This window comes from Choloepus didactylus, chromosome 5, assembly GCF_015220235.1.
Source record: "Choloepus didactylus isolate mChoDid1 chromosome 5, mChoDid1.pri, whole genome shotgun sequence".
Classification (NCBI taxonomy): Eukaryota; Metazoa; Chordata; class Mammalia; order Pilosa; family Megalonychidae; genus Choloepus; species Choloepus didactylus.
Window position 1 is genome coordinate 97,803,884 of NC_051311.1, and position 24,642 is coordinate 97,828,525.

Genomic DNA, 24,642 nt, shown 5'->3' on the forward strand with positions numbered 1-24,642 from the left:
AGCAAATTATTTAACCTCTCTGTGCGTTAGTTTTCTTGTGGATGAAATGGGAATAAAAATAGTATGTCCATTGTAGGGGCTTTGAAAAGAGTAAATGAGGGAAAATGTGGATGAAAACTGCCCATTGGACTTAGCATTATGAACACCATTGCTGATCTTAGGAGGGAGGTTTCTGTGGGATCAGAATCCAAACAGAATGCATTGAAGGACAAAAGGGAGGTAGGAGCGTATGCAGAGGCAAATCTCCAAAGTGCCCTGGCCATGAAACAGAACAGAAGAACAGGGTGATAATTGGAGGGAAGAACCTGGGGTCACAAAAAGATTTTTCAGAGCCAGGGCTTGGTAGAGTATGAGGGGATGGATACTGAAGAGAGGAAGAGAATAAAGATGCAGGAAATAGGGGATAGGTGAAAACCAAATTTCCATCAAAGGTGGGGAAGGATGGAATCCAGATGGCATTAGAATGGTCTGGTTCTTTAGGAAAATGTATATCCACTTCCTTGTTGAGTAGAAGCTGGGTACAGATGCAGGTGGCATGTAGATTTGGTAATGAGACGAGAGTTACTTCCTGTGGCTTTCGCTTCCTCCAATGAACAATGACGTGTGGTGATCAGTTAAAAGCAAGGAAAGAGATGGAAGGTTAGAAGAGAATACAGACAAAACAGGAAGTAAAATGTCCTTCACAGACAAATAACTTGAGGACTTTGTTTTTATTTTGAAACTCTACTTTTAGGTACAAACAAGAGACAGAAAAGTTCTGATCGATTTATTTACTGTTTACTATAAATTCTAATGTTGAAAACTTAATACTTTCAGATCCAAATGGCCAGTCCTATTGCCCCTTCCATTCCTTGATAATTGAACTCATTCTTATTTTATATGTTCCATTTTGAAAACAAAAGAATGTGAGAATTTCCCTTTATTAGTAAGTAAAATATAGTTTGCCAACACATTAATAGTAAAAATCTGTCTTAGAGAATTATTAGAAATGGTTACAGGAAATGCTATTATCTGATTTAGTTAAACCATGAATCATCATAAAATTACTAGTTAAGCAGAAAATGAGCACTGAATAATGTATCACCCCGAGTCTTTCAGTTGGCCTTGGCCTGCTTTTAACACAGAAAAGTGAAGAGCATATTATTGTCACTTTAACACAACCTGATTAAATGTAAATTCAATTCATTAAATACAAATTCAGAGGTGTATAAAAGAAATACTGCAGTCATAGCAAAACTCATAAATAATGCAGAGAAAGGAATAACTTAAAAGTGTAGGTCCTTATTGTAAATGTAATTCTCCTAGGAAAGTGATGAGAAATTTTTAAAATTCTAAATTAGATAAGAACATGTTTCACAGATGTGTTAGACTCATCTGCTTTTAGAATAGGAAAACAACCACCACCACCACCACCACCACCACCACCACCACCACCACAACAGGTTTATTCCCACGAATTGAAACTGTGGTCTTTGGTAACATGTGCCCAGATTTTAATTTATAAACCACATATTAAAGACCTAGGGGCACAAGCTTAATAATATAGCATTACAAACCTTTGAAATTGTGTGTGGTGAGTCAAAAGATAGTTATGAAGAGCCCTGCTTTTGGCATTTATTAAGAAATACTTGAAAAAGTATATATCGCACTAACTGCACTAGGAAACTAACTAACACTGACTCCTTTTCTGGTAACACAAAATTCAGCCAAGTGGGTCCGTGAGCAGAACTGCTCAGAAAAGTCTTGGCTGGCATCGTTACAGTGGGAGTGGGGTTAACATTGGCACTTGGGGTAAAAATCAAGAGAACTTTGTATCTCTACTTCAATACACCGACGTTCTTTATTTTCTCCTTCTATATACCCGGTTCCTGACTTCGTCCTAGTCACACAGGCTGAGGCTAACTATGTTTCCCCTCCTCTCCAGTAGAATGTCCCTACTTAGCTCACAGGAGCATTTCATGACCTTCCTGGAGTGGGTAAAATAATCCTATAATAAGCACTCCTAAGCCTATGTATTTCTTTTACAGAAATACATCACAGTTATGATTGTACATTTCTTTGTACAATGATATCTTGAAAAGTGGACCCTCCCATCAGATGAGTGGTCAAAGACAGCTCCATGTGGTCAAAGAAAATATCTGTTGCACCTAAAGTACTGCATCTTTAGTACTTGATGTATAATAGGTATGCTATAAATATTTGCTGAATGAGTGCATGAATATATTTCAATACAACTCTGGAGATGTGGAGTTTAAGAAAATTAGAAGCCAGTGCAAAATGTTGACCAATAATCAAGCCATAGACTTATAAGTATAGGAATTGTGTTAAATTTGCACATTCATAAATATATTCTGTCCAAATTGATACTGTTAAAATAGTCAAATGAAAATGTATGTGGAACACCCAGCATAGTCTGGCACACTGTAGATGTTAAATAACTGCAACTAAAATTACCTTTTTATTTTATTATTCTAGTAAAAAAAATAGTACATGCAGTACTGAAATCAGAAAGGACTCATGAAAAAGATTGAGAAAAATGATGTCAGTTTTAAGTGACCTTTAAATAAAATTAACTAACAGGACTATACAAATGTCTTTCACTTTCTAATGGTAGAAAAGTCTCTGGGATAACCAGGATCAGTCAACTTCAATGTTTCCAAAGGACTTTCCTATTAAATTTCATAGTGAAGAAAAAACACCAAATTCAAAGACACCTAAGGGCCCAAATAAATTGTTAATTTCTCAAATGAAGTAACTTAACTCTTGGTTTTGAAAATATGGAGTATATTTTTGTTCGGATACCCTCTGCTGGATTAGAAATTTTTCTACAAAATATTTCTCATAGAGAGAGATAATGCCCATTGCATTATCCTGGGATACAAATGATGAGATGCTAGTATCGCTTTGATATACACCAAGTCAAGCCTAAATTCCTTGAGAGGGCCCCTTGTCTAGGAATGGCAGTTGTAATGTACCTTCATTGAAACACAAAGTCTTCCTTTGAAATGGTTGCTGAGTTTCCACTGGGAACTTTAGGAATTAGGGATAAGGGAAACTCTTAAGAGTGTTATCCTTCTCCTTGGAACTGCAGAAAAAAGAAGTGGCCCATTTAATCTTTTAATTTCCTTTTAATTTTCACCCTGCCACCTCACAAAGTCCATTCACCTGATCCATGAATTCTAAACTGGTATAAAGACAGACTTTATTTAGGATACTTTCTACACTGTTTAGTCATAAAACATTTTCATTGGGCAAAATAGACATAATTTATAATTCCTTGGTTTTTGAAAAATCATTCAGTATCTGCATTATATCTTAGAGTATGCCTTAATTTTATGCTTTCTCTCCTTTTTTTCATATAAAAGAAATACAGTGCAAAATGGCTCACGGTGGACAGATGATCAGCAAAAACATGAACTCAAATTCAGACCTGCTTTGGAACATGGGTATGTTTTTAAATTACAGAATGTTAGTGACTTTACATAATTTAGCATATAACATATAACATGTAAATTATATAAAGTGTAATTAAATTAATACCTTGAATTAAATAAACAACTTAGATAATAACATGTTTATATTAAGGCAACACAATTGCAATTATGGTATCAGAAGTTATCCCAAATGGTGGCCACCAGATGGCGATGCAGGAAAATAAAAGGAAAGTGAACAATGGCCGTGATCTTCCCAATCTTGATTATGCTTATGCTTCTACGCACATAATCCTATCAAACATACTTCTAAAAATTTATTTTTGTTTCCTTATTTTTCATAAGAAACTAGGCAACTACACAAGATGATAAATAAACAATACAAATTGTCAATTATCCTAAAATCCAGAGAAAATAGCTGACGTATTTCCAGTTAAGAATGAGTCTGACATTGAGCTATTGCCAAATCATTTTCCAGAAATTCTGAGCCAATTTAATGTATATGTGTGCTAGTTTCCTTTCACCCTCATGAACAATGTTCATGAACATTTTCTATTTGCTGACTTGTAAGTAACAACAGTATTTCAATATTTTAGTTATTTGAATTTCCTGGATGGCTTATATATTAATTTTTATATATTTTTGTGAACATTAGTCCCTGTCATTGCCTAATTAGGTTAGGAATGTTTTTTTAAAAAATATTATGCATAACAAGCTGTAATTATCACAGATGCTCACCTGTAGATAATACTTGTGAAAATAGTTTCCAGCGCATTGCTCACCTTTTCAATCTATCAAACTATTCATTTATGATTTCTTAAAATAATTTTATGCTTTGACAATCTTTATCTATCCATCAGGTGAATATTTATCTATGTTCTCTACTCATGTTTCATGGCTTTATTAGTTTATTTTACATTTTGATGTTTCATCTTGGTGATATTTATTTTCCCCAATAGTATGAAGTAACAATTAATCTATTTGTCTTTTCAAAACAGTCGATTCTTCCAGAGTCTTTTGAGTAATCATTTGTTCATGACGATCTCTTTGTAAGTTAAGATTTTAGATGCATTTCTAGAATTTTTGATGTATTTTTAGAATCTATTTTATTTTTTCCATTATTTCATTAATTTCTTACTTTTAAAAGTTAATAAAATATTCACTGACATGTATCAGAATCATGTGTGTTTCTGGCTAAGCACTTTATATGCATTATTTCTTTTAACATACAACAAGCTTGGTTTTGGTTTTAGTTTTAACAAGACTCCTATTGTACAGTACGGGAAATGAGGCTTACAGAGTTAAGTCAAGTGCCCAGAGTCAACTAACCAAGAGGCAAAGCTAAACCTTAAACCCAAACTGTCAGACAAACTTTTCTCTATGGTCTTTAATTAGCATAGCTTTATGTTTCAATACCAGAGAGTAAGCCATCACATCCTGTTTGGGCTGTAACCACAGCATAAAAACAAGTTCTTAAACGTAATCTATTCCTGTGGGTGTGAACCCAGGTAAACAGGAACTTTTGATGAGGTTACTTCAGTTCAGGTGTGGCCTACCTCAACCAGGATGAGTCTTAATCCTGTTACTGGAGTCTTTTATAAGCACAAGCTAAGGACCAAGGATTGCAAGAGCCAGCCCCTGAAGCCACAGTCTTCAGAGAAAGAGCATCAAACTGATGATGCCTTGATTTAGACTTCTTCCTCACCTCAAGACCGTGAGCCATTAAATTCCCATTGTTTAAACTGACTCATTGATTTGTACTTGCTTGAGCAGTCAAGGGAGTTAAAACACCCTGACATGCTATTTTTTTCTCAAAATTTTCTTCCTATTGATTTTTGGAAACATTTTTGCCAAATTGAAAAAACTGCGTTTAACAATAACCTGTGAAAACCTTACAGCTTCGCATTATTCGGATTTTCATTCCAGGAAGAGTTAATTATTTATTAATTCCTCGTTTATTAACTGCATTTTCATTTCATGTTTTCTAAATATATCTCATATTTTCTCTTTTTTAATACAGATTCTAAATACATTATTAAAAATTGCTAAGTAATTAACATTTTTATATATTGTTATGCATGTGATATAACTTTCTTTTATTAATTTCCGTCCAGGGAAAACCAGAAGGTGTTGCCTCTCTCCAGTAATTACTCTAATAGCACCACTAGACTTGATCACTCCATCCTCAAATTGATGGTGCTGTCACCAACACAGGCTGCTGGTTTGTGGCTTTACTGGTCCATTGTATAAACACAGAAATATATTGATAAAGCATTTTCCATTCCTTAATTCAATTCAGAAAAGCTAAGCTATAGTCCAGGCCTTGCCTCTAAGAAACAACATGACCAAAATTGACTGAATTATCTCCTCTGAGCATTACGCTCCCTTTATCTAAAATAAAGGGCTCTATCAGATCTCTTGAAAAACATCTCAAGCATTAAAATCATATAATTCTCATCTTATAGTTTCAACTATCAGAAAAAAACCGTAAGTGAGGTGGAATAATAAATTTTGTATATGTCAAAAAATTGCATCAATAAAGAAATGAAAATATTGGCAGAATTATAAAGGCAAAATCCATTTTTTGCCTAGAAACATAATAACATATGAAAACTTTTAAGAAACATTTTCATTTTTAAACAAATATTCTAATTAACTTGAATCATTCCAAACATTCAGTCTGTTCACCTCTGTTGAAATATTAAATACATCTTATTTAAGTCCCAAGTGGCATTTTAAATACATTGAATCTATTGTTTGACACAGAAAACATTTAAACCTTCCTAATAAATGTTTTGAAAAATTGCAGTCAATTGTTAGTGTGCCATTCTTTTGCCTTACATGCAGTTTCTTAAATGCACTTAGTTTCTTTGATCGTCAACCATCTTTTATGTTTTTCAACCATCTTTTATGATTGCCACCGGGCAATCCTGATTCCATCGCACTTGTGCAACCAAATTTATGGGCAACTTTTTTTTCTTACTCCATCATTTCTGAGATAAAATAATCAAATCAGTGTTATTTCTATTTACAAATATTTTTTCATGGCCCTCTTAAAATGTGAATGGCAGCTCCCAAAGATTAAACCTTAATGAAATGATCAAATGACGACATTCTCTTTGATCTATTCCTCCTTACCTACACTGTGATGCAGAGCTGATCAATACATTTAATATTTTTGTGAGACCTGAAGCGGATCATTTGGAGGAAATTTTTCCTAGTTGAATAAGCAGCAGTTAGTGTGGTGATCGCTCAGCTTGCTTAAAGAACACAAAGAGAATGATATACATATCTAATGAGTTTGTAGAACAGAGATACTACAGCCCTGAAATTATGAGTGAAGCTGACTCAAGTGATATAAAAACACAAAAATACTTATCCCTGATTGAACTCTGTTATAAAATTCTGATGTCCATGTAGCACTTTTTTTTTTTTTAAGCACTATTATGAGTCAATTCAAGAAGGGCCACATTTCTTTTTTTCAAAGACATTCATCCCTATTTGGTAAATTAATGTTTATTGAGTATTTAGTATGTGCTGCGAAATGTATCTACAGTGACATTTGAGCAAGATAGTCAGGTTTCTGTTCTCAAAGGAGCATCTATTCCTTGGGAGGGGAGAAGTTCAGGGATACAGACAATAAACAAAGAACAAATACCTATATAAAATGTGAGGTGGAGAGAAATACTATAAAGAAAAATAAAGTGGGATAATATGGTAGAGAATAACTGAAATTGGACTGCTATTTGAGATACCGTAGTTAAGGATGGCTTCTATGATAAGGTAGTGTTTGGGCAAAGACCTAAACAAAGTGAGGAAATAAGCATGCAGCTATCTAGATTCAGAAGCACCAAGACTAATCTAACAGCAAGCACAGGTGATTTCAAATCTGTATATATCTATAATATTCATACTTAACAGGAAAGGCAGATCTAATTCTTAAGCACACTTACTATCATCACCAATGTTTGTTTTTGTTTTTTTTTTTTTTTTATTTTATTTTATTTATTAGAGAAGTCAGGGGTTTACAAAACAATCATGCATAAAATACAGGATTCCCATATACCATCCCACCCCTACCACCTTGCACTGGTGCGGAACATTTGTTACAATTGGTGATAACACATTTTTATAATTGTTCTATTAATTGAAATCCATGGTTTACCTAAGGGTTCACTGAGTAGTGTAGTTCCATGGATTTTTTTAAAAATTTTATTCTGTTATCATATATACAGTCTAACATTTCCCCTTGTAATCATATTCAGATAGATATTCAGTGCTGTTAATTGTGTTCACAATGACCAACAGTACTTTTAAACATGAAATGGCAACTGGAATCAACAAAAACCATTGATGAAAGTTATCAGCTAGTGTTGACAGAATTATATTCACTCTGACTCACTCCACTGAGACCAAACATACATATTTGAAAAATCTAGAGCAGACTATGGTATAAATTAATGAAAAAAATGAACTACTTTTACAATATCTATCAATAGAACACAGTTAAGCAGGGAAGACACTGGGAAGGAGTGAAAAAAAATCTTGAAATATAATTTCAAGGATGCAAAAGTCAAGAATTACTGAACAAAACATTAGAAGGGTGCATTAGTTGTGGGGAAAAGCAAGTGCCAATATTTGCAAATGAAATTTATAAGATAACTTAAGATACAAATTGTCAGTTTATGACTAAGCCCCTTACAGTGGATAATACAATGAAAAGGTTTTCATGTCTTAGCATTCTTTTTTTCAAAATATAGTATACACATCAAAATCCTCAAAATACCTTTTTAGTCCCTGAAGAATTTGCTGAAATGAATTTTGCTTACTCAACAATTAAGCTTAAAGTGTATGCATTCTACTATTAACTATCTTAGTATAGTATCAATTTATAATTTATTTTTTTATGAATTTTAAGCCTGCTAAATAAGAGTAAATATGATATTTTAATTTTATTTAAATATGCGAGCAGATCTGCTAAGGCTATAGCCTCGGTCAGTCCAAGTCATTCTCTTTACTTATACTGAAGACTTAAATGAGTAGATGGTCTTGGAAAAATTTTACCCAATAAGCACTGGCAGTCATCTGTGCTCATGGGATAGAGAGCCTTTCCCAAGTTTTTCAAGCCCAAGCAAACAGGTTGATAAATTTTACATTTTTAAAAACAAGAGCATATCGCAGAATAAAATATTCCTTCTGCTTCATCTTGAATATTATTTGCTATTCCTAAAACTGCATAAAAACTAATTCTTAAGGCCAAAAACTATCTTTAGTGCACATGTAATTAATGGAAAAAATATTTATCATGCTTGTCAACACCTTTTATAAAATTTCCTTATACTTATAAAGCAATTATGTTATCATCCAGCAATCTCTTTTATAAAAAACTAAATAACCTTTATTACTTTGCCCTGTTATTATAATCCCTTTATTCAGAGTCTTCTCTTCACAGTACAGGTACGTAATTTCTTTAGGTGTCTTTTAAATGTAATTTTTTTTTTAATAAAAAAGCACCCATCTTTACCAATAAAAAAAAAAAATTCAAGAATATACAAAGGAGACAGCTTTAGTTCTTCTAATGACTGTAATTCTACTCCTTCTTCATGCTTTTGAAATAATCCTCCCAAAGTAAATGGATACAGAATAAAATTGTTCATAAAATCCATAAAATTAGTAATGCTATGAATTATAAAAAATCTTAAAATCTAAATCAATGATAAATGCTATTAGTTATAACAAGTTACAAGCCCCAAATAGATGTCTATTAGACTTTTCTAAATGGAGCTTCCTAGTTGTATGCCAACTTCCTGATTTTATTCTTTTATAATGAAATAAAACAAGCCTGTTGTACATACACTCAATAGTAATGTGGTGGAAACCAGTGTGTAGGAATCACATGGGGAACTTGCTAAATACAGACTCTGGCTCCTTAGGTCTGCCTTGCTAGCCAGTTGTCAGGTGATGCTCAGGTTGCTTGGCCACACTTCACTTAGCAAGGGTATGAACTCAATCTTCTTGCATGTTGACAAGAATGAGATATGGATCAACATAAAGTTCTCCTTTGGTCTACCTTTGGTCTAGATGAATGATTTTATTTTATAAGACATGGAATGAAATTACTTTCTTAGAATTCATTTGTCACAACACTGAATTGGCATGCCAAACATTTTTTTTTTTACTTGAGTTCTGGCAAAAAAGGGCCTAATTTTTAAAATAGGGTTTTCAAATTGTGCCATAGCTTACAAACATGCCCATTATCATAATCTCAGTAGTAAAGTTCCTAATATAATAAAACCATGTCCTTGTTTAGGAATACATCAGGCATATGTTCTAAGGAAATCTGAAGTCTAAAGCACCCAGGAAAAAGAACAATACAAATCATATCTTTCTTGCATACTCAGTGAGATTCAGTATTTAAATGAACCCCGACTCTGACATTGGTTGGTGTTAAGCTGTCAAGTCAGGAATTGTGAAATGTCTGAGATTTTACCCTACTTTCAAGCTAACAAATTAGCCTGCTACACTTTCATAGATATTGGCAGAAAAAGCAATTTATTAATTACAGCAGTAGAAATAGCCAGAGTAATCTTTGCACAGGTTCCCCAAACCCCAATTACCACAGAGTGATGTGAGAAGGAGCAGGTGTTCCCTGCAGAAACAGAGGCCACGTTACAGGGAAGGTCCCCCAAGATGAGGAAGCCCCTGATCTTCCATAGGGGTTGCTGGCAGGCAACCCACTCCCCTCCAGAGAGACAATATCTTAATTACCTTGCAATGTAAATATCTTCTGGGTAGAGAAGTCATTCTCTTTACCTATACTGAAGACTTAAATGAGTAGATGTACTTGGAAAAATTTTACCCAAAAAGCACTGGCACTCATCTGTGTTCACTGGATATAGAGTCACCTGTGTCTTTACTATCCTGAAATGTAAATAAATCAGAGCAAATTGGTTATTAATGCTTGGACCTGAAGAAACATGACAGATCCATGAAGAATTGACTCCCCCAAATTGGTAGAATGTTGTTGGAACATAATGACAACAACCACCAACACCTACCAACATCATAATAGCCATTTTGATATATAAGCACTTTACATGTGTTACTTCATTTGGTGCTTCACAATATTTTGACAAGTTAAATATAATTCTGTTCCATTTTACCAGAGGAGGAAACTGAGTGCTGGGTTACTGGTACAAGATCACACAGCAAGTAGTTTTAAAGGCTGTGCTCTATCACTATGCAATTCTACAAGCACATCTAGGAGGCAGGATTATCTAAAAGTAAATCCTGGATCACTTAATTGGAGAATTAGCCTTAGCAATGTCAATGCAGGTAAAATCTGTAGACTGGATCATTGCATCACCTTGCTGTTTACTAGAAATAGAGTAACAAGTATCAATTCCTTTATCCATATTCTGTGGAAAAGAAAGACTTTTACAATCATTAGAATATCAAATTCAGTGTTGTTTGTTAATATAGATGCACATGAGCACAAACTAGTCACACAGAGGTATGTACCCTGGGAAATCTGCAGGCATTTTTAAGAGTTGCATTTAAGGGAAAGATTCCAGGCTAGGGTAAGGCTCAGCTTCCCAGACACCTGCTTGGCTGTGTTCCCTCAGTTCTCATTTTGCACTTGCATTTATAGACACTCACTTCTAGAGTTGCTATTTAAGTGACCTATAGTCTGGGCAAAAGGTGGAGCTTATGAAAACAGAAAAAAAAAAAGCCAGTTCTTTCCTACAACCAATAGCAATGATATCAGAAGAAATGACACTTCATCATTTTTTTCTGGTGAGTTGTCAAAGACAGCATTTTATAATATCCATGAACTAGAAAACTTCCCTGGAAGAAAAGTTGCTTAAAGATCTTTAACCTAACCATAATATTTGCATCTAATTTGTAGGAAAGAAATATGTGGTTTTATTGAACTACATGAGGATCTTCATTTGTTAACTTTTGACATATTGTCTGTTACCAATATGTATTTTCCTTTCAGCCTCCACTGGCTTACAGTACAAGCTCCCTTATATTCATAAACAAATTCCTCTCCCTGTGTCAACATTTGAAATTTTGCTTATAAATCAGAACATGCTGTGATTCAGTTGCTGTTCCTATCATCTACCACTTACTTCTATCAAAGCATATAACTGGATTAGTGGGAAAACAGCTATATTATGCTTGCACTTAAGCTTTCCCGAACAGCAGGTTTCCCTCCTGCAACAAAGAACAGCCTTGGAGATACCAGAAACACCAGGAAATGATACAGCATTTGTTCTGTCATCTGACATTTAAGCATTAAAAAAACCATTCTTTACAAAATAATAATAATAATAATAATAATAATAATAATAATAAAATAAACTATATATATGAACCTGAAAATGAGAGGCTGCTTGGTTTTTCTGTCTGGTATTTCTGGGCAACTTTGGAAAAGTGTTGGTATAGATTACTATCCCATTACTCCTGGGATGACTGACATGATGTTAGGTATGAGAATGAAGAAAAATGCATGGGGCTTTGTGGGAAACATACTATCAAATTTAACTATAGAAGCACTCCCTGGTTTCCTCAGTGCCTTATTACTATGCATCACTGCAGATACAAAGGTAAAAAGTTATATTGTTACTTTCCTGGATTTACAAAGAGTTTCAGAGAGAAAAGAGGAAAAAAATACACACACACATACACACAAACTGACATTATAAATATATCTTGAAGGATTTTTTTTCTGAGTATTTCCAAACCATTAAATTGCTAAATTTGTATTTCATGAGGAATACCTATCTGTTAAAAATAAAAATATAACTTTATTTTTCTATTGTCAAAATGTTGGGTAAGTATTAATTTTCTTTAAATATATCAAGTTCAGGAAATTTATTTCCAAAATAAACAATGACAGCAAAAATGGAGAATTTCTTTTAAGTCAGAGTTAATGTGATTGACACTAAATAACATATAAATGTAATCAAGAATATATGAGTTATGACAGGCACAAAAGATATGCTAAAGGAACTGAATATATGTAATATACTATATAAGCACAATGTATACTTCAAGTATACTGTTTCAGTGTTTATTTGCAATTGTAATAGTAATCCAATTCAAATTTGCTTTTTCAAGTCTAAATAAAGCAAATTTCCTTAAAAAAAAATCCCTCTACCAAAACACAAATGACATTCTTCTTAAAAAATAAGAATTACATTTACAAAGAAGTGTTTCTATTTGCTTTTATAACCCAATCACTTTCATAACCTAATCACAAGAATTTTAGAAATTCTTTCAATGTGTCAGGTAAAATACAAAATTAGTGAATGTATTCTATGTATTTATTGAAGAATCAGCCCCCTAACTTTTTTGGTTAAATCTAGACTCTTAACCCTCCTATGCTGCAATCCTGTCCTCTGCACTGGGAAAGTTACTAGAATTTTCTCTACTTGTTTCCTCATTTCTTTAATTAAGGATAATATTTCCTAACTCATAGAATTGTTGTGTTTCCTAATCATTGTGTGTCTTAATAACTCAACTAATTTTCTTTAAGATAATTCATAATTAAAAACCTTGTTTTTAGGGAATGCAATGGTCTTTAAAAGTCGTCAGGCATTGAAAATCCCAATGTCAATCCCATGTAACTTCTTTACATTAACTGGGAAAGTAATATTAGTTGCTGGTTAAATGATGAAAGCATAAAATTCATTCAAAGCCATTTCTGTTGTTTAATCAGAAATCTTTTAAATATGTAAATATTAATAGCATTGTGCAGTTTCTGTCTGAAGCATAAGTTAGTGTCCTACCCATAAGCCAGCCCAACATTTAACTGCCTGTGCATATGGTGGTCCAGAAATGGCAGGGAGCAGTCCTCAATTTTATATACCCCAGTTCATTTTTCTCTTGGAAGGGGTAACTCTGATCATATGATCTATACTGTTTCCCAAAATTACCCTATAGGATTAAGCTCCAGTTCCCCTTAGTGGTAACTTGCTTGGTAATGCATCACTTACTAGCTCTCTTCTTTTTGTTTTACTTCCCCCATTTCTCTTACCATATTTCCTGGAATTGCTTTCCAAATAAGCCATTTATACTTGAATCTTGTCTCAGGTTCTAGTTCTCAGGTTCTATTTAAGATAGTTGATCTCAGTAGTGTTCTTAGGAAGCAGAGTCTCAGGATGGAATTCTGTAATCGAATCACTTACCAGCCAGATGGTAACAGAAACCCTGTTGGTAACTGGATGTCCCATAGTAACTGGGGTCAAGAAAACCCCTCACTTACTGTAGCATCACAATTACTAAGAATTTCAGATGTGGTAACCGGAATAGATTATAATTTGAAGGGGATATATTGGCTCATGCAATGTAATTAGCATTTGAGAGATATGGAGTAACAGTAATTCACAAGGCTAGGAGTTGGTTAGTTGTTAAATTTCACTGAAGACATTGAAAAGTTCAGGTCAGCCAACTATCAACAATGTGAAAGCCAGAAAGCTTCTATGGCAGCTTATAAAGAGAATTATCATCTCTTACAGTGGGAAGGCCAATGTGTGGTAAAAATTGGGCTCAGAATCTGATTTTCAGAGTCACAGAGTATAATACAGGCTGCATTCACAGCCCTAGCAAGTTTCCTATGCCAACATCAGGAAATGATAGGAGTGGGATTAGACTGGGATGAGAGCACCTGGGTGGATGCACTTGAAAACGTTGAACTTCCAGATCTCCCTATACCCCCCAGGCAGGCAGAAGCAACCCCTGGCTCTCAGAGAGGAACAGCTTCTCCTTGCCTAGACCATGAAAGATGATGCTTGAGCTCCTCAAGATCTGATCCCATCTCCCCTCAGGGATTCCAGGGATCAAATAAGTCAGGTCTCAACATGACCCACCTGGAAAAGTACAGTCTCTGCTCCAGTGGAAAGAAAAACAGAGAATATTCAACAAAAGAGCTTCAAGATCTGCCTAACATGAACCAGCAGACACTGAGAGAACATACCAGAGAATGGATCTTGAGGGATCTTGAGGCAAAATACTCCTGGTCATGAACTTGGTGTGGAGGAACTAGTGTCCTGAGGTAAGAAAATACAGGGACTCCTGTGCAGTGGGAGTGGCTTGGCTCTTTGGTCAGGGTCCTGGAAGGAGCAAGATTGGAAGATGTTTCCCAGACAGAGAGTTCTGGAGAAGAAGCATACTGATGGACCCATGGGAGTAGGCACAGGATCAGTTACCACTACAGTGGATCTATATCATAGGAGGTACTGAACAATTGAGTGCATAAGATCATTTGTCTACTGGAGGTTATGCAGCCTTTCTCTTTGGCTACCATAGAGCTTGCACAGCGAGTCCATGAATGGAGCAGCTTGGTAGCAGGGATAGAGGATATGCATGGACTCTTTCCCACCAACTTTGACGTAGCTACTTCCCTGATAAATAAGCAAACCACCAGAATAGTCCAATACTGAGCCATCAATGTGGTGCCATCTCTTCAGGAGGACAACCAGCTACTTGATTATATCAGATTCCTTCCACCCTGGAGTGGATGTATGTGTTAAAATTTGTTTTTCTTATTAATGATAACATATTCAACAGTTCTTCATCCAGTATCATTAATCTTCAGGGTTTATATACTGCCTGATTTATCTTCATGAGACCCTCTATAGCATCTCATTAAACACAGCAATTCATTTTACTCTAAAGGAGGTCTGTAATGGGCCCAAGACCACAGGATCCACTGGGCCTACCATATGCAAGAAGCTTCCAACCTGAGAGAACATTGGAACAGTCTCTTAAATGTGCAACTCAGGCTCCAGCTTGGGGATGACAGTCTTTGGAAATGAATGTTGATCTTTAAGATGCAATATGTGCTTTGAATCATGGTGCAACATCCAGTGGTTTATTGGAGCCAGCCTGTAATTGCTCATAAAAACTGATGGCTACATATTCAGGAATTTTTAAAGACCAGTTGACCTCATGTTGGGAATCTGAAGTTGGCTATGGTGGGAGTATTTGCACTGTGAAAACTGGCAAATGCTACAAAGCATGTTCTCCCTTCCCTCCACAGACTCTGTCCCAAAATGGTAAAAGTCCAGGAACCAAGGGGAGAAAGTAGGAGTGATCCCTCTCAACACAACTGAGAATGATCCACTTGGGGATTTTGTGCTTCCTGTCCCTTCAAATTTAGGTTTTGCTGAACTGACTGTTCTTCTTTACAAGTGTTGTGTGTTGGGAGATGGAAGGAGAAAAGTGCTGCCAGTAGGGCACAGTAAGAAATTCAGTAATTCAGTAACCCTAAATTTACAGCTACTGTCTGGATATTTTGGGCTTCTCATGCTAGTACACCAAAGTGCAAGAATAAAGGTACTCTACTGGCAGGGGTAGCATGCCATCATGACCCTGATTATCATGAGGGTGCTGCTAAATTGTGTGAGTAGAGTAGTATACATGGTACTCAGGGGATTCATTTAAGCACTTCCATGCTTGGTGATAACTGTGAATGGACAATTGCAGGAGCCACTGTTTGAATGGGCACAGAAATCAGGATTCCTAGTCCTTTGGGATCAGAATGTGAGTCATTCCACCAAGCAAGCTACCAGCAGACATGCTGACTGAGGTCCACGGAAATTAAGAAGGTTCACAGAGCAAAGAGAAGATGAGTATCAGTTACAGCCTTGATTCTAACTATAGCAGCCCACCTTAATGTTGTACTACGTTTGTCTGAAGAAAAAACTGTGACCATCCAACATCTTTAGAAATCACTGACTGCATAGAGTGGATACTGGCCATGCTTCTAACTACCTGTTCCTACAACTTTCTGGTTCAGTGTTCCCTCTGGTGGCCACAGTCTGCTCTGCCCACACATGGGGCAGACTGGTGACTAAAAACCACAGCTCCTTTTGGCCTTTGGGCAAGATAACTTTGAAATCCATATTCTACACAGCTTCCAGGATTCATCCACAGGATCAAGACCCTTTCAATTAAATTAAGATCCTTCAACTGGCTTCCTGCCTTCCCTTGCTTCACTTCCCCACTCCTTTACTGGTGGTATTTCTGGGGCTCACCTCCTAACTATACTACTTACACTGGAATCCATGGTGAGGATCAGCTTCTGAAAGAAACTAAATTAAGACATTATCTATGTTTAATATATGCTGATTTTATATAAATTTTATTAGAGGTGCCAAGTCTTCACTTAATTTAATGATTTTAAGACTTTCTATGTTGCTATGCTGAAGAAAGTAGTTCTTTCTCAGTCAACCATTCAGAAACCTCTGTAATAAACAGTATGTCAACAAATGAAGCTAAAAATCTTTTCTGATCATCTTATTTGAGAGATCAACCACTACATTTTACTTATTTGCATTTTGTTCAATGAGAGGTGAGATAACATACAGGGTCAGATTGTAAAATCAAACTGGCATGATTCAGAAATCTTATGCGGTATCAGTTTTACTAAATAACGTCAATGACAGACAATCTAAAGGTTCAGATGAAGCAGAGACAGGTCAGGACATTGAAAGTGTCTCCCGAGGTCATTATTTCCCATGTTTGGCAAATCCCTCTGGTACCAAAGAGAGGAGGTCTCTAGGGGAGGCTCACAGGGTCTCTTGTACAGCATGAGTATTTAAATTTTGAATTATTTCCCATTTATTCCTCAGAGAGTAGTATCATCAAGACATTTTCCAGGAAGTCATGTCTCATAGATCCTGGGTTCTAATTACTATATTTACCTTTGGACAGGGATATTCCACTAAAAGCATTTCTGGGATTAATTCTCTTCTTCCTAGTAAATATTAATCTAGTTTTCTGATGCCCCAGTTGACAGGGAGATTATATCAGGTCTGCTACCACCTTTCTTTTCCTTCTGTGGGTGAAGGGAGTAAACAGACTGCAGACTGGCAGCTCTAACTTCATCCCAAGAGGTTTCAGAGACAAATCCACTCTCAAGTGTTCAATACAAAACAACCTCACCACAAATTTCTCCTTCTCTATCGACATCTCTAAGAATACATCCACTTCAAATATAAAATTACTGCCATAAGAAAACTGCCCACAAAAATTTCTGTCTAAATTTTATGAATTGAAATGAAATGTAGTAACATTCATTTTTCTTTGTTTCATTTGCCTCAGTGCTCAGTACTTTCTAGCTAAGAGTAGGAAAATCCGGAGAAATAAAACTTTAAAAAGCATATTCAAATGTCTACTAGTTCCTGTGCTAATAAGGAAAACATAATTCAAACTCATAAAGCACTATGGCCTTGTAACCAGAGTGTAATGTGAATTATATTATAATGAACAGAAAACTGCTCTATAATCAAACTGCCAAGTTGCTAATGATCAGGAGTCACAACAGTACCAAGCATAGGGGCTCATGTTACCGAATGAAGCTCCCCGAGTGAAGGAGAGTGCGTGGAATGCTTTTCTTTCACGTTCATTGCTTCAATTACTTCACTCAGAAGTAAATCCTTAGAAGTTTAAAAAGGAGATGGGCCTGGAGGTACAGGAGAATTAATAACTAAGATAGGACAATCCATAAAGATAGTCTTGCAATAGATCAGAAATATCTCAGCCTATCTATGATTAAGCACCGCAAAGTATTTAAAGTCAGGAGGAGATAGAAATTGAAGATTTAATTCAGAGAGAAATGTAGTGATCCAGTACTTACTGAAGCTACATTCACGAAGTCGTCATCCGAGAGGGTTTCCAGCATTTCAGAGACAGAGGTTCGGATGAGTTTGAGGGTCAGTCCACTAACACTCCCACTCCTGTCAACAGACAGATGGGTCCATGCAGGTTACTCACCATGTATTTAATCAAAGACATTGGAAACCATAAAGAAAAGTAACTTAGGCACTGACTCTAGATCGTTTATATGATATTCAAATAATAATTTGGCTTTTCAAAGTTTAGTAGTAGAAAAAGTTAGATTTTTGAGAGGATGAAAATTAAAAGAAATCTTGTCTTTCTTTCTATCAGTATCAGTACGTAGATTTGTCTAAGTAAAACAATAAAAATTACAGGGCAAGCAACTATTTTAAGAGAATATGGATACTTATGCCCTATTCACTCACTCTAGAGATATTTACTGAATACCAACTCTGTTAACCAAGTTAGGAATGAGGATTTCAGCTTACTAAAATGTCACTGCCCTGGGGGAGCCCAGTTTTTGTCTGGATTAAACCAACATGGATTTATTTTCCTACAAAACATTGGATCATTTCTTCCAACAAGGCAAAGAATATATGAGGATATTCTCTCTCAGATAAAGTAATCTAAGGAATTTATACTTTTTTTTTTAATTCCTTGATATTACTCTTAAAATATAAGTCTCCATAGCAAGATATATTCTTTATATAAATGTGTGTGTGCGTGTGAGTGTGTGTGTGTGTGTGTGTGTCAACTTGTAACTCCTGTAGTAGTTCTTTCTTGTATGTCAGCATTGCCCTTGAAACAGTTCCAGTTTTGACATTATATATATATATATATATATATATATATACACACACACATATACACTTCTATTATATTTATTATTTTCCTGTTTTTGTGGCCAAATGCCTAAAACTGAACTGAATCATTAACAACTAAGGGTCAACTACTGCTTCTAATTGTTTGTTTGCAGCAGGAACTGTGTAGTTTTAGAAATTCCTGTACTTTGACACTTTTAAAAATATAAATCAAAACTTGAAAGCAAAAGAATAACATTTCAAAAAGTCAGACTTTGCCATGCCATAATCTTCAATTTTAAAGAAAGTTCTTCTCACTTTCAATAAGAATTTGGTTTTGTTTCTATCTTGATATGGTATCTTTGTCTAGGGATTAAAAATATCATACTTATTTAGCTTTTTTCCAACCTATCATACATATCTCAGTCCCAACTTGTTGCTATTAAATTCTCCACATATTCTTCAGTTTATAAATAAATATATAATATTTAAGCACTTACACATCAACCAGAATCAACATGTCTTTAGGTGATGCAGCTCCTTGAATATACCTGAAACAAATCCAGATAATTATTGTTTCTGCTTTAAAATGTCAGATATAGAAATTGATCAAATTGATATTTACTGATCTCAGATAAAGGCTTTTACAAGCAAACATTCCACATTTTCAACCTGAAAGAAAAAAACTATATTTAACATATAAGAGATATCAGAGGTATAATATTTAATTATGTTTTTCATATATTTACAATAAAAGATAAAGAGATGTATTTTAATATTGGCAGCAAAAAAATTAACTAATGGAAGAACATTTTTCTGGAAAAAAACAAAGTCCAGTTTGTTGACCACATGTTTTAAAAAAATCACTCTAACAAATAATAGATTATCAGATTTTTAGACAAAAAAAAATTAAAACAAAAATAGGTAAGTGGTCTAGGAATTTGAAAAAGCAATACAAAAAAAACTACAAATGACCAATAATGTAATTTAAAATAGAGTGATGTGTAATGTTATTGCCAAGAGTTTCAAGTGGTGGCTCTCTAACTTTATAGTGCTCAAGAACCACCTGGACAGCCTGTTTAAAATACTGATTCCCAAATTCAAACCAACCCTACAGAATAAGAATCTTTGCATTTTAAAGAGACTCTGAGAGTTTTATGGAGATTGTTCAGCAGTTCTGGAAAGAGTTAAACCAGACTGTAGGTGAAAGACTCCAAAAGTGCATGTTGCCTGTCCACAGACTGATAGGGAACTGCCTTCCCCAACAGGAGGTGCTGCACCTGAACTCAACTTTCCACTGATCTCTGGAGCTTCCTTAGCATCGCTCTAAATCTAATTCTCAGAAACCTGCTAAATATTTGCCAGTTCATTTCAGACAGCATCTAGCATAGTTAGTAGCTGTCAAGGACTATATGTTGGTAAAACGGTTATAGCTTATACCTTACAGGCAAGTTTGTTTCTCATACTTGCATTATAAGAAGGTAAAGTAACAGGGTTGTATGAGTATTGCCATGGAAGACCAATTTAGCTAAAATCTAGTATCCTAACACTAATCCTGGTATGCCTCTCAACTGAAGGACAGTTTATTCTCTGCCTTTTCTGGTTGATACCTTGCTTCTAAGTTTCCCTGCAAAAAAACTGAATTCCTGGACTCAAACTATGTGACGTCATAGTCTTTGCCTTCACTCAACAATCCATGTTTCCACAGGAACCATACTTGGAGAAATATTAACAATAATAATATGTGTAAACTGGCACTAGTAAGCAGGCTGTTGTTCATGTAAAGTGCTACTGGAACGTTTAACAGGGCACTTAAAAGCCTTAAATTCATTTCCTTTGAATTGGCCATCAAGCTTCTTAGAATTTGTCTGAGTCCTAGAAAAAAGTTAGAAATAACCTATATGTCCAATAATGGGCATTGCTTAAATAAGTTAACACATATTCACTCTTTAAAAACGATGAGTGGCTTGTCTCATGAAAATGCACTCAAAGATATTTATATGAAAAGAGTAGGTTACAAAGCAGTATGTTGTATATAAAAACTCATTAAAAAAAGACATATCCATGAATTAAATATATTTTTAAAAACTCAAATAAAATATAAGATTTTAATGGTGGTTGCTTTGCGGCAAGAGCAAATATGAGTTATCAGTATTTTCTGAGTTTCATGTTAGGAGAATGAGTTGCTTTATTAGTGAGGAACAAATAACACTTCTTTTTGGAAAAATAAAATGTGAGAATATAACTAGGGGCAGCTCTTACCCTAGGGCCACTTCTCATCAGTTCACTGCCAGTGGCAAATTACCTCCTACTGTATCTAGCTGCTCTGATATAGCTCCACCCCAAGCAAAATGGGAGCATTTCAATTGAAATGCTAAAAAATATTTAGAACTGACATTGAACATAAAACTAAAAAGAGTCCATTTGAAATGAATTTAAATTCACTTGAACTCTTCATTCACCTTTAACTAAATTTACTTATTTAAAATACAAACACCAGAACTCTTCAAATAAGTAGACAATATTCATTCTAATAATGAAAAGACTCCCTCAAACTTTCTAATAAAAAAATGTAACGGTCATTGGTCTATTTCACCTTTTCACAACTACTTAAAAATTCTTACCATGGTCTTCTGCGTACATCATAAAGGTCAATCTTGTTAGGAGTTCTGCTATTATCGACCCATGGAGAAGCTAAAAAAAATAAAAGGAGAGAAATTTAATAAAAATATTAGATAGGCTCTACAAAAATAATGTAATGCTGAAAAAAAAATCACAAAACACTATAAATGTGTAATCCCACTTATCTACTTATCTATCACATGAGAGAGACCATTTTTATGCCCTTCATCTTTTTCTTTTTTACAGTGGTAAACAACACAGCACTACAGAAGTATGTCAATGTAATTCAATTCTCTCTTTCACATTATTCCAGGTATAACTTTTAGATATATGGGTATGCTGAGTGGTCACCTGATATTATTTTATTAGGTGGCCAGCACTTATACATTTTCTTTCCCCTCTACTAAAAGATAACTTAACAGAAATTTTATTTGCCAATAAGGGAAACTCTGCTGTCAATTATTTATCTCTATACAGTATTTTCATTCAATACTTAACTATTTTGGTCTGTAAGAAAATTGTTTTGCTTTGTTATCATATAATAGCTAATTTTTAACCTTAATAGTCACATATTTGACATTAGTCAATCCATGTTGAATTGCCACTTTTATGTAACATTAAAGCTATAATTAAAATAACTCCATATAAAGCCATCTTCCTTAAATTTATTTGCATGATATAAAATAATTCAAGTACAGATTAAAGAATCGTTTTAGTTCTACAACTTTTATCATTTTGCAGTAATTGGAAAAAAACTGCTTCATTGTCTAATTGTACTGATTTTTAAATGCCATTACTTTACACTTATTGTAAGCAAATCTGTACTTTAATAAATTTCTTCACACACACACACACACACACAACTAAGACCTGATGGAGAAAACAAATGCTGATAAATTGGATGATAGATAACATTATGTTGAAGAAGTCCCTAACCTTAAACATGTTTAGAAAAATGAAATTCCTTCTATTAATTTATATGACTTATATCCACAGTCCACTTTCCCCTTTCTTCATTGAAAACAATGACAGACTATGGAGAACTTTATTAAGAGTTAAGGTTTATTAGCCAAAGAAGAAAATTTGGGCAATCAAGATATGTTGAAAATTATATACTACCAAGCCTCCCTTTGACTGTGAAATTTCTTCCTTATTAGTAGCTACATTATAAAATGATTTATTCATTTTAAATGACTAATCACATTTACAAGAAACCTATTAAGAACTCCCACAATGGCCATTTACTGATACAGTCAATGCAACTGAAAGGGTAAATTTGCTTTATATTAATTATTTCAATTTACAGTTGCATAAATTGAGAGCCAGTGAGATGAAATATCACTTTTCTTTTTCTTTTTGTGCTAGCACTACAATATGAGAACAAGCCTGCTGGCAGATATGTCAGTTCACTTTCAAGTATTCTTCTATAATACTAGACTTTCTAAGTTAGGGACTTATTAATAACTAAAATTTTAAGAAAATTGTATTCTACTTTCAGTACAATGTTGTGCTGGTTATAGATTTACTGCCTCTCAGCACCAAATTCATCATTTTAACCTGCTCTATGAAAATTGATCCTGGCCCTTTAAATATTTCTCCTTTACTAGCAGGAACAATTTTAAGCTTTGATGATGCAGGAGAGAAATTGAATGAGAAAAGCTTTTGTTTTCTGTTTCTGGCTTGCTTGCTTAGAAGGTGTCTTGAAGCATCTGTAGCTTCTCCTATGTCCAGTTCCTGCAGTGCACATGTGTTTCTCAGATCTCAGCTCCTACAGTGCTTGCAGCTTCCCCAGAGCTCAGATTCTGCAGCATAGGGTAGCACCAGACTCCTGGCTCCTGCACTGCACAGGGCCCAGCAGCAGCTACTGGCCAGCACTCTTCCACCTAAGAGCATTTATGTAGCCGAGTGCCTCTGAGGCATCTGGAACCATACAGAGAAGAGTTCCAGCAAGTTCTACCAGTGTAGCATGACAATAACTTCTTTGCCATTCAGTGGGCCATGGCTATGTCCTCTCCAGGAAGGTCTGGATCCCAGCCCAGGGATACTGGGGGTTTTGCTGTTCACTGGGCACTCTATGTGAGCCCCAGGAGTAGTGGTTATTGTGCAGTAAATTAAATAATAATATATATGCTATTCCTGTATTCTTGAGACTTTTCTTTCCTTCTAGCCAATCACTCATTACTCCAATCCCTGTTATAGATAATAATTGTTTATATTAAACATTCTCTGTTCAAAATATTGCATGCTTTCTCTGTCCTGTTGAACCCGGGTTGACACATGTGCGTGAGTGAGATGAGACAGATGAGATTAGTTACCAATGCCAATACAATAGCAGCCACCATGAGTTGAAATCTGTCAGCCAGTGAATTTGAGAAATGATTTAATAAAACTGGAATTTGAAAGTCATGTTTCAATTAGACTTATGGATTCTTTACAGATCACATTCACCTAAAATTTCTGTCTTCAGTATAATGCTAATTGAAATTAACTGGGATATGTGCTAATATGCTCCATAAAATTTATGTCTTTATTTGAAGGCAAAAAATTAGAGCTATAATTTACAATATGAATCAGAACATTAAATTTTAATAGTTTATAATCAGATGGTTTATATTAAAAACACTAATAATTGTCTCTTTGAAGTCTTCTGAGATATTTACTATTAGATAATATACCCTGATTACACTGTCAAGAATTTTGTATTATGAGAAAATAAAACAACAGAAATTCTTCTGTGATACTACTAATTAATTGGGTGTAAAATCCCAGTGATGCTGTAAGTGGTACATTATTTATATAGGGTCAGAATTATGAAAGGTCAAATAATAAAAAGGATATTAACCATAATACAAACACCGCAATTCTCTGAAATAATCAGAGCATAGTGAAAGCAACATGTTTTGAAAGTAAAATGTTGCTTATTTAGATGTCCCTCTGGTTATCCAAGAAGATTTTAGGATGACAGGAGATAGGAGTGGAAATGACAGCCCCCAAAGTGAGTGTCTTAGTTTTCCACATGAGAAATACCACTCAGTGGGTTGGCTTAAACAACGGGAATTTATTATCTCATGGTTTTGGAGGCTAGAAGGCTTGCTTCCTCCTCGGGTTGGTAGCATTTCAATGCTGGCTTGCCACAATCTTTTGAGGTTCCTTGGCTT

The 24,642-nt window shown here is 34.8% G+C and overlaps 1 protein-coding gene across 13 annotated transcripts in view; it reads right to left on the bottom strand.

Moving 5' to 3' along the window:
- Positions 1-24,642, bottom strand: part of CACNA2D1 (calcium voltage-gated channel auxiliary subunit alpha2delta 1) — a 526,916-nt gene that overhangs the window by 83,846 nt on the left and 418,428 nt on the right. For all 13 annotated transcript variants that reach the window (XR_005217008.1, XR_005217009.1, XR_005217010.1 and 10 more), the window contains exons 8-10: positions 21,487-21,556; positions 19,363-19,413; positions 18,082-18,181 (exon numbers count right to left, since the gene is read on the bottom strand). Coding sequence is in view for 10 of the 13 variants with exons in the window: in XM_037836528.1 (XP_037692456.1) it covers positions 18,082-18,181; positions 19,363-19,413; positions 21,487-21,556 (221 nt within the window). In the remaining 3 variants the exon portion in view is untranslated. The remainder of the gene's footprint in view (positions 1-18,081; positions 18,182-19,362; positions 19,414-21,486; positions 21,557-24,642) is intronic.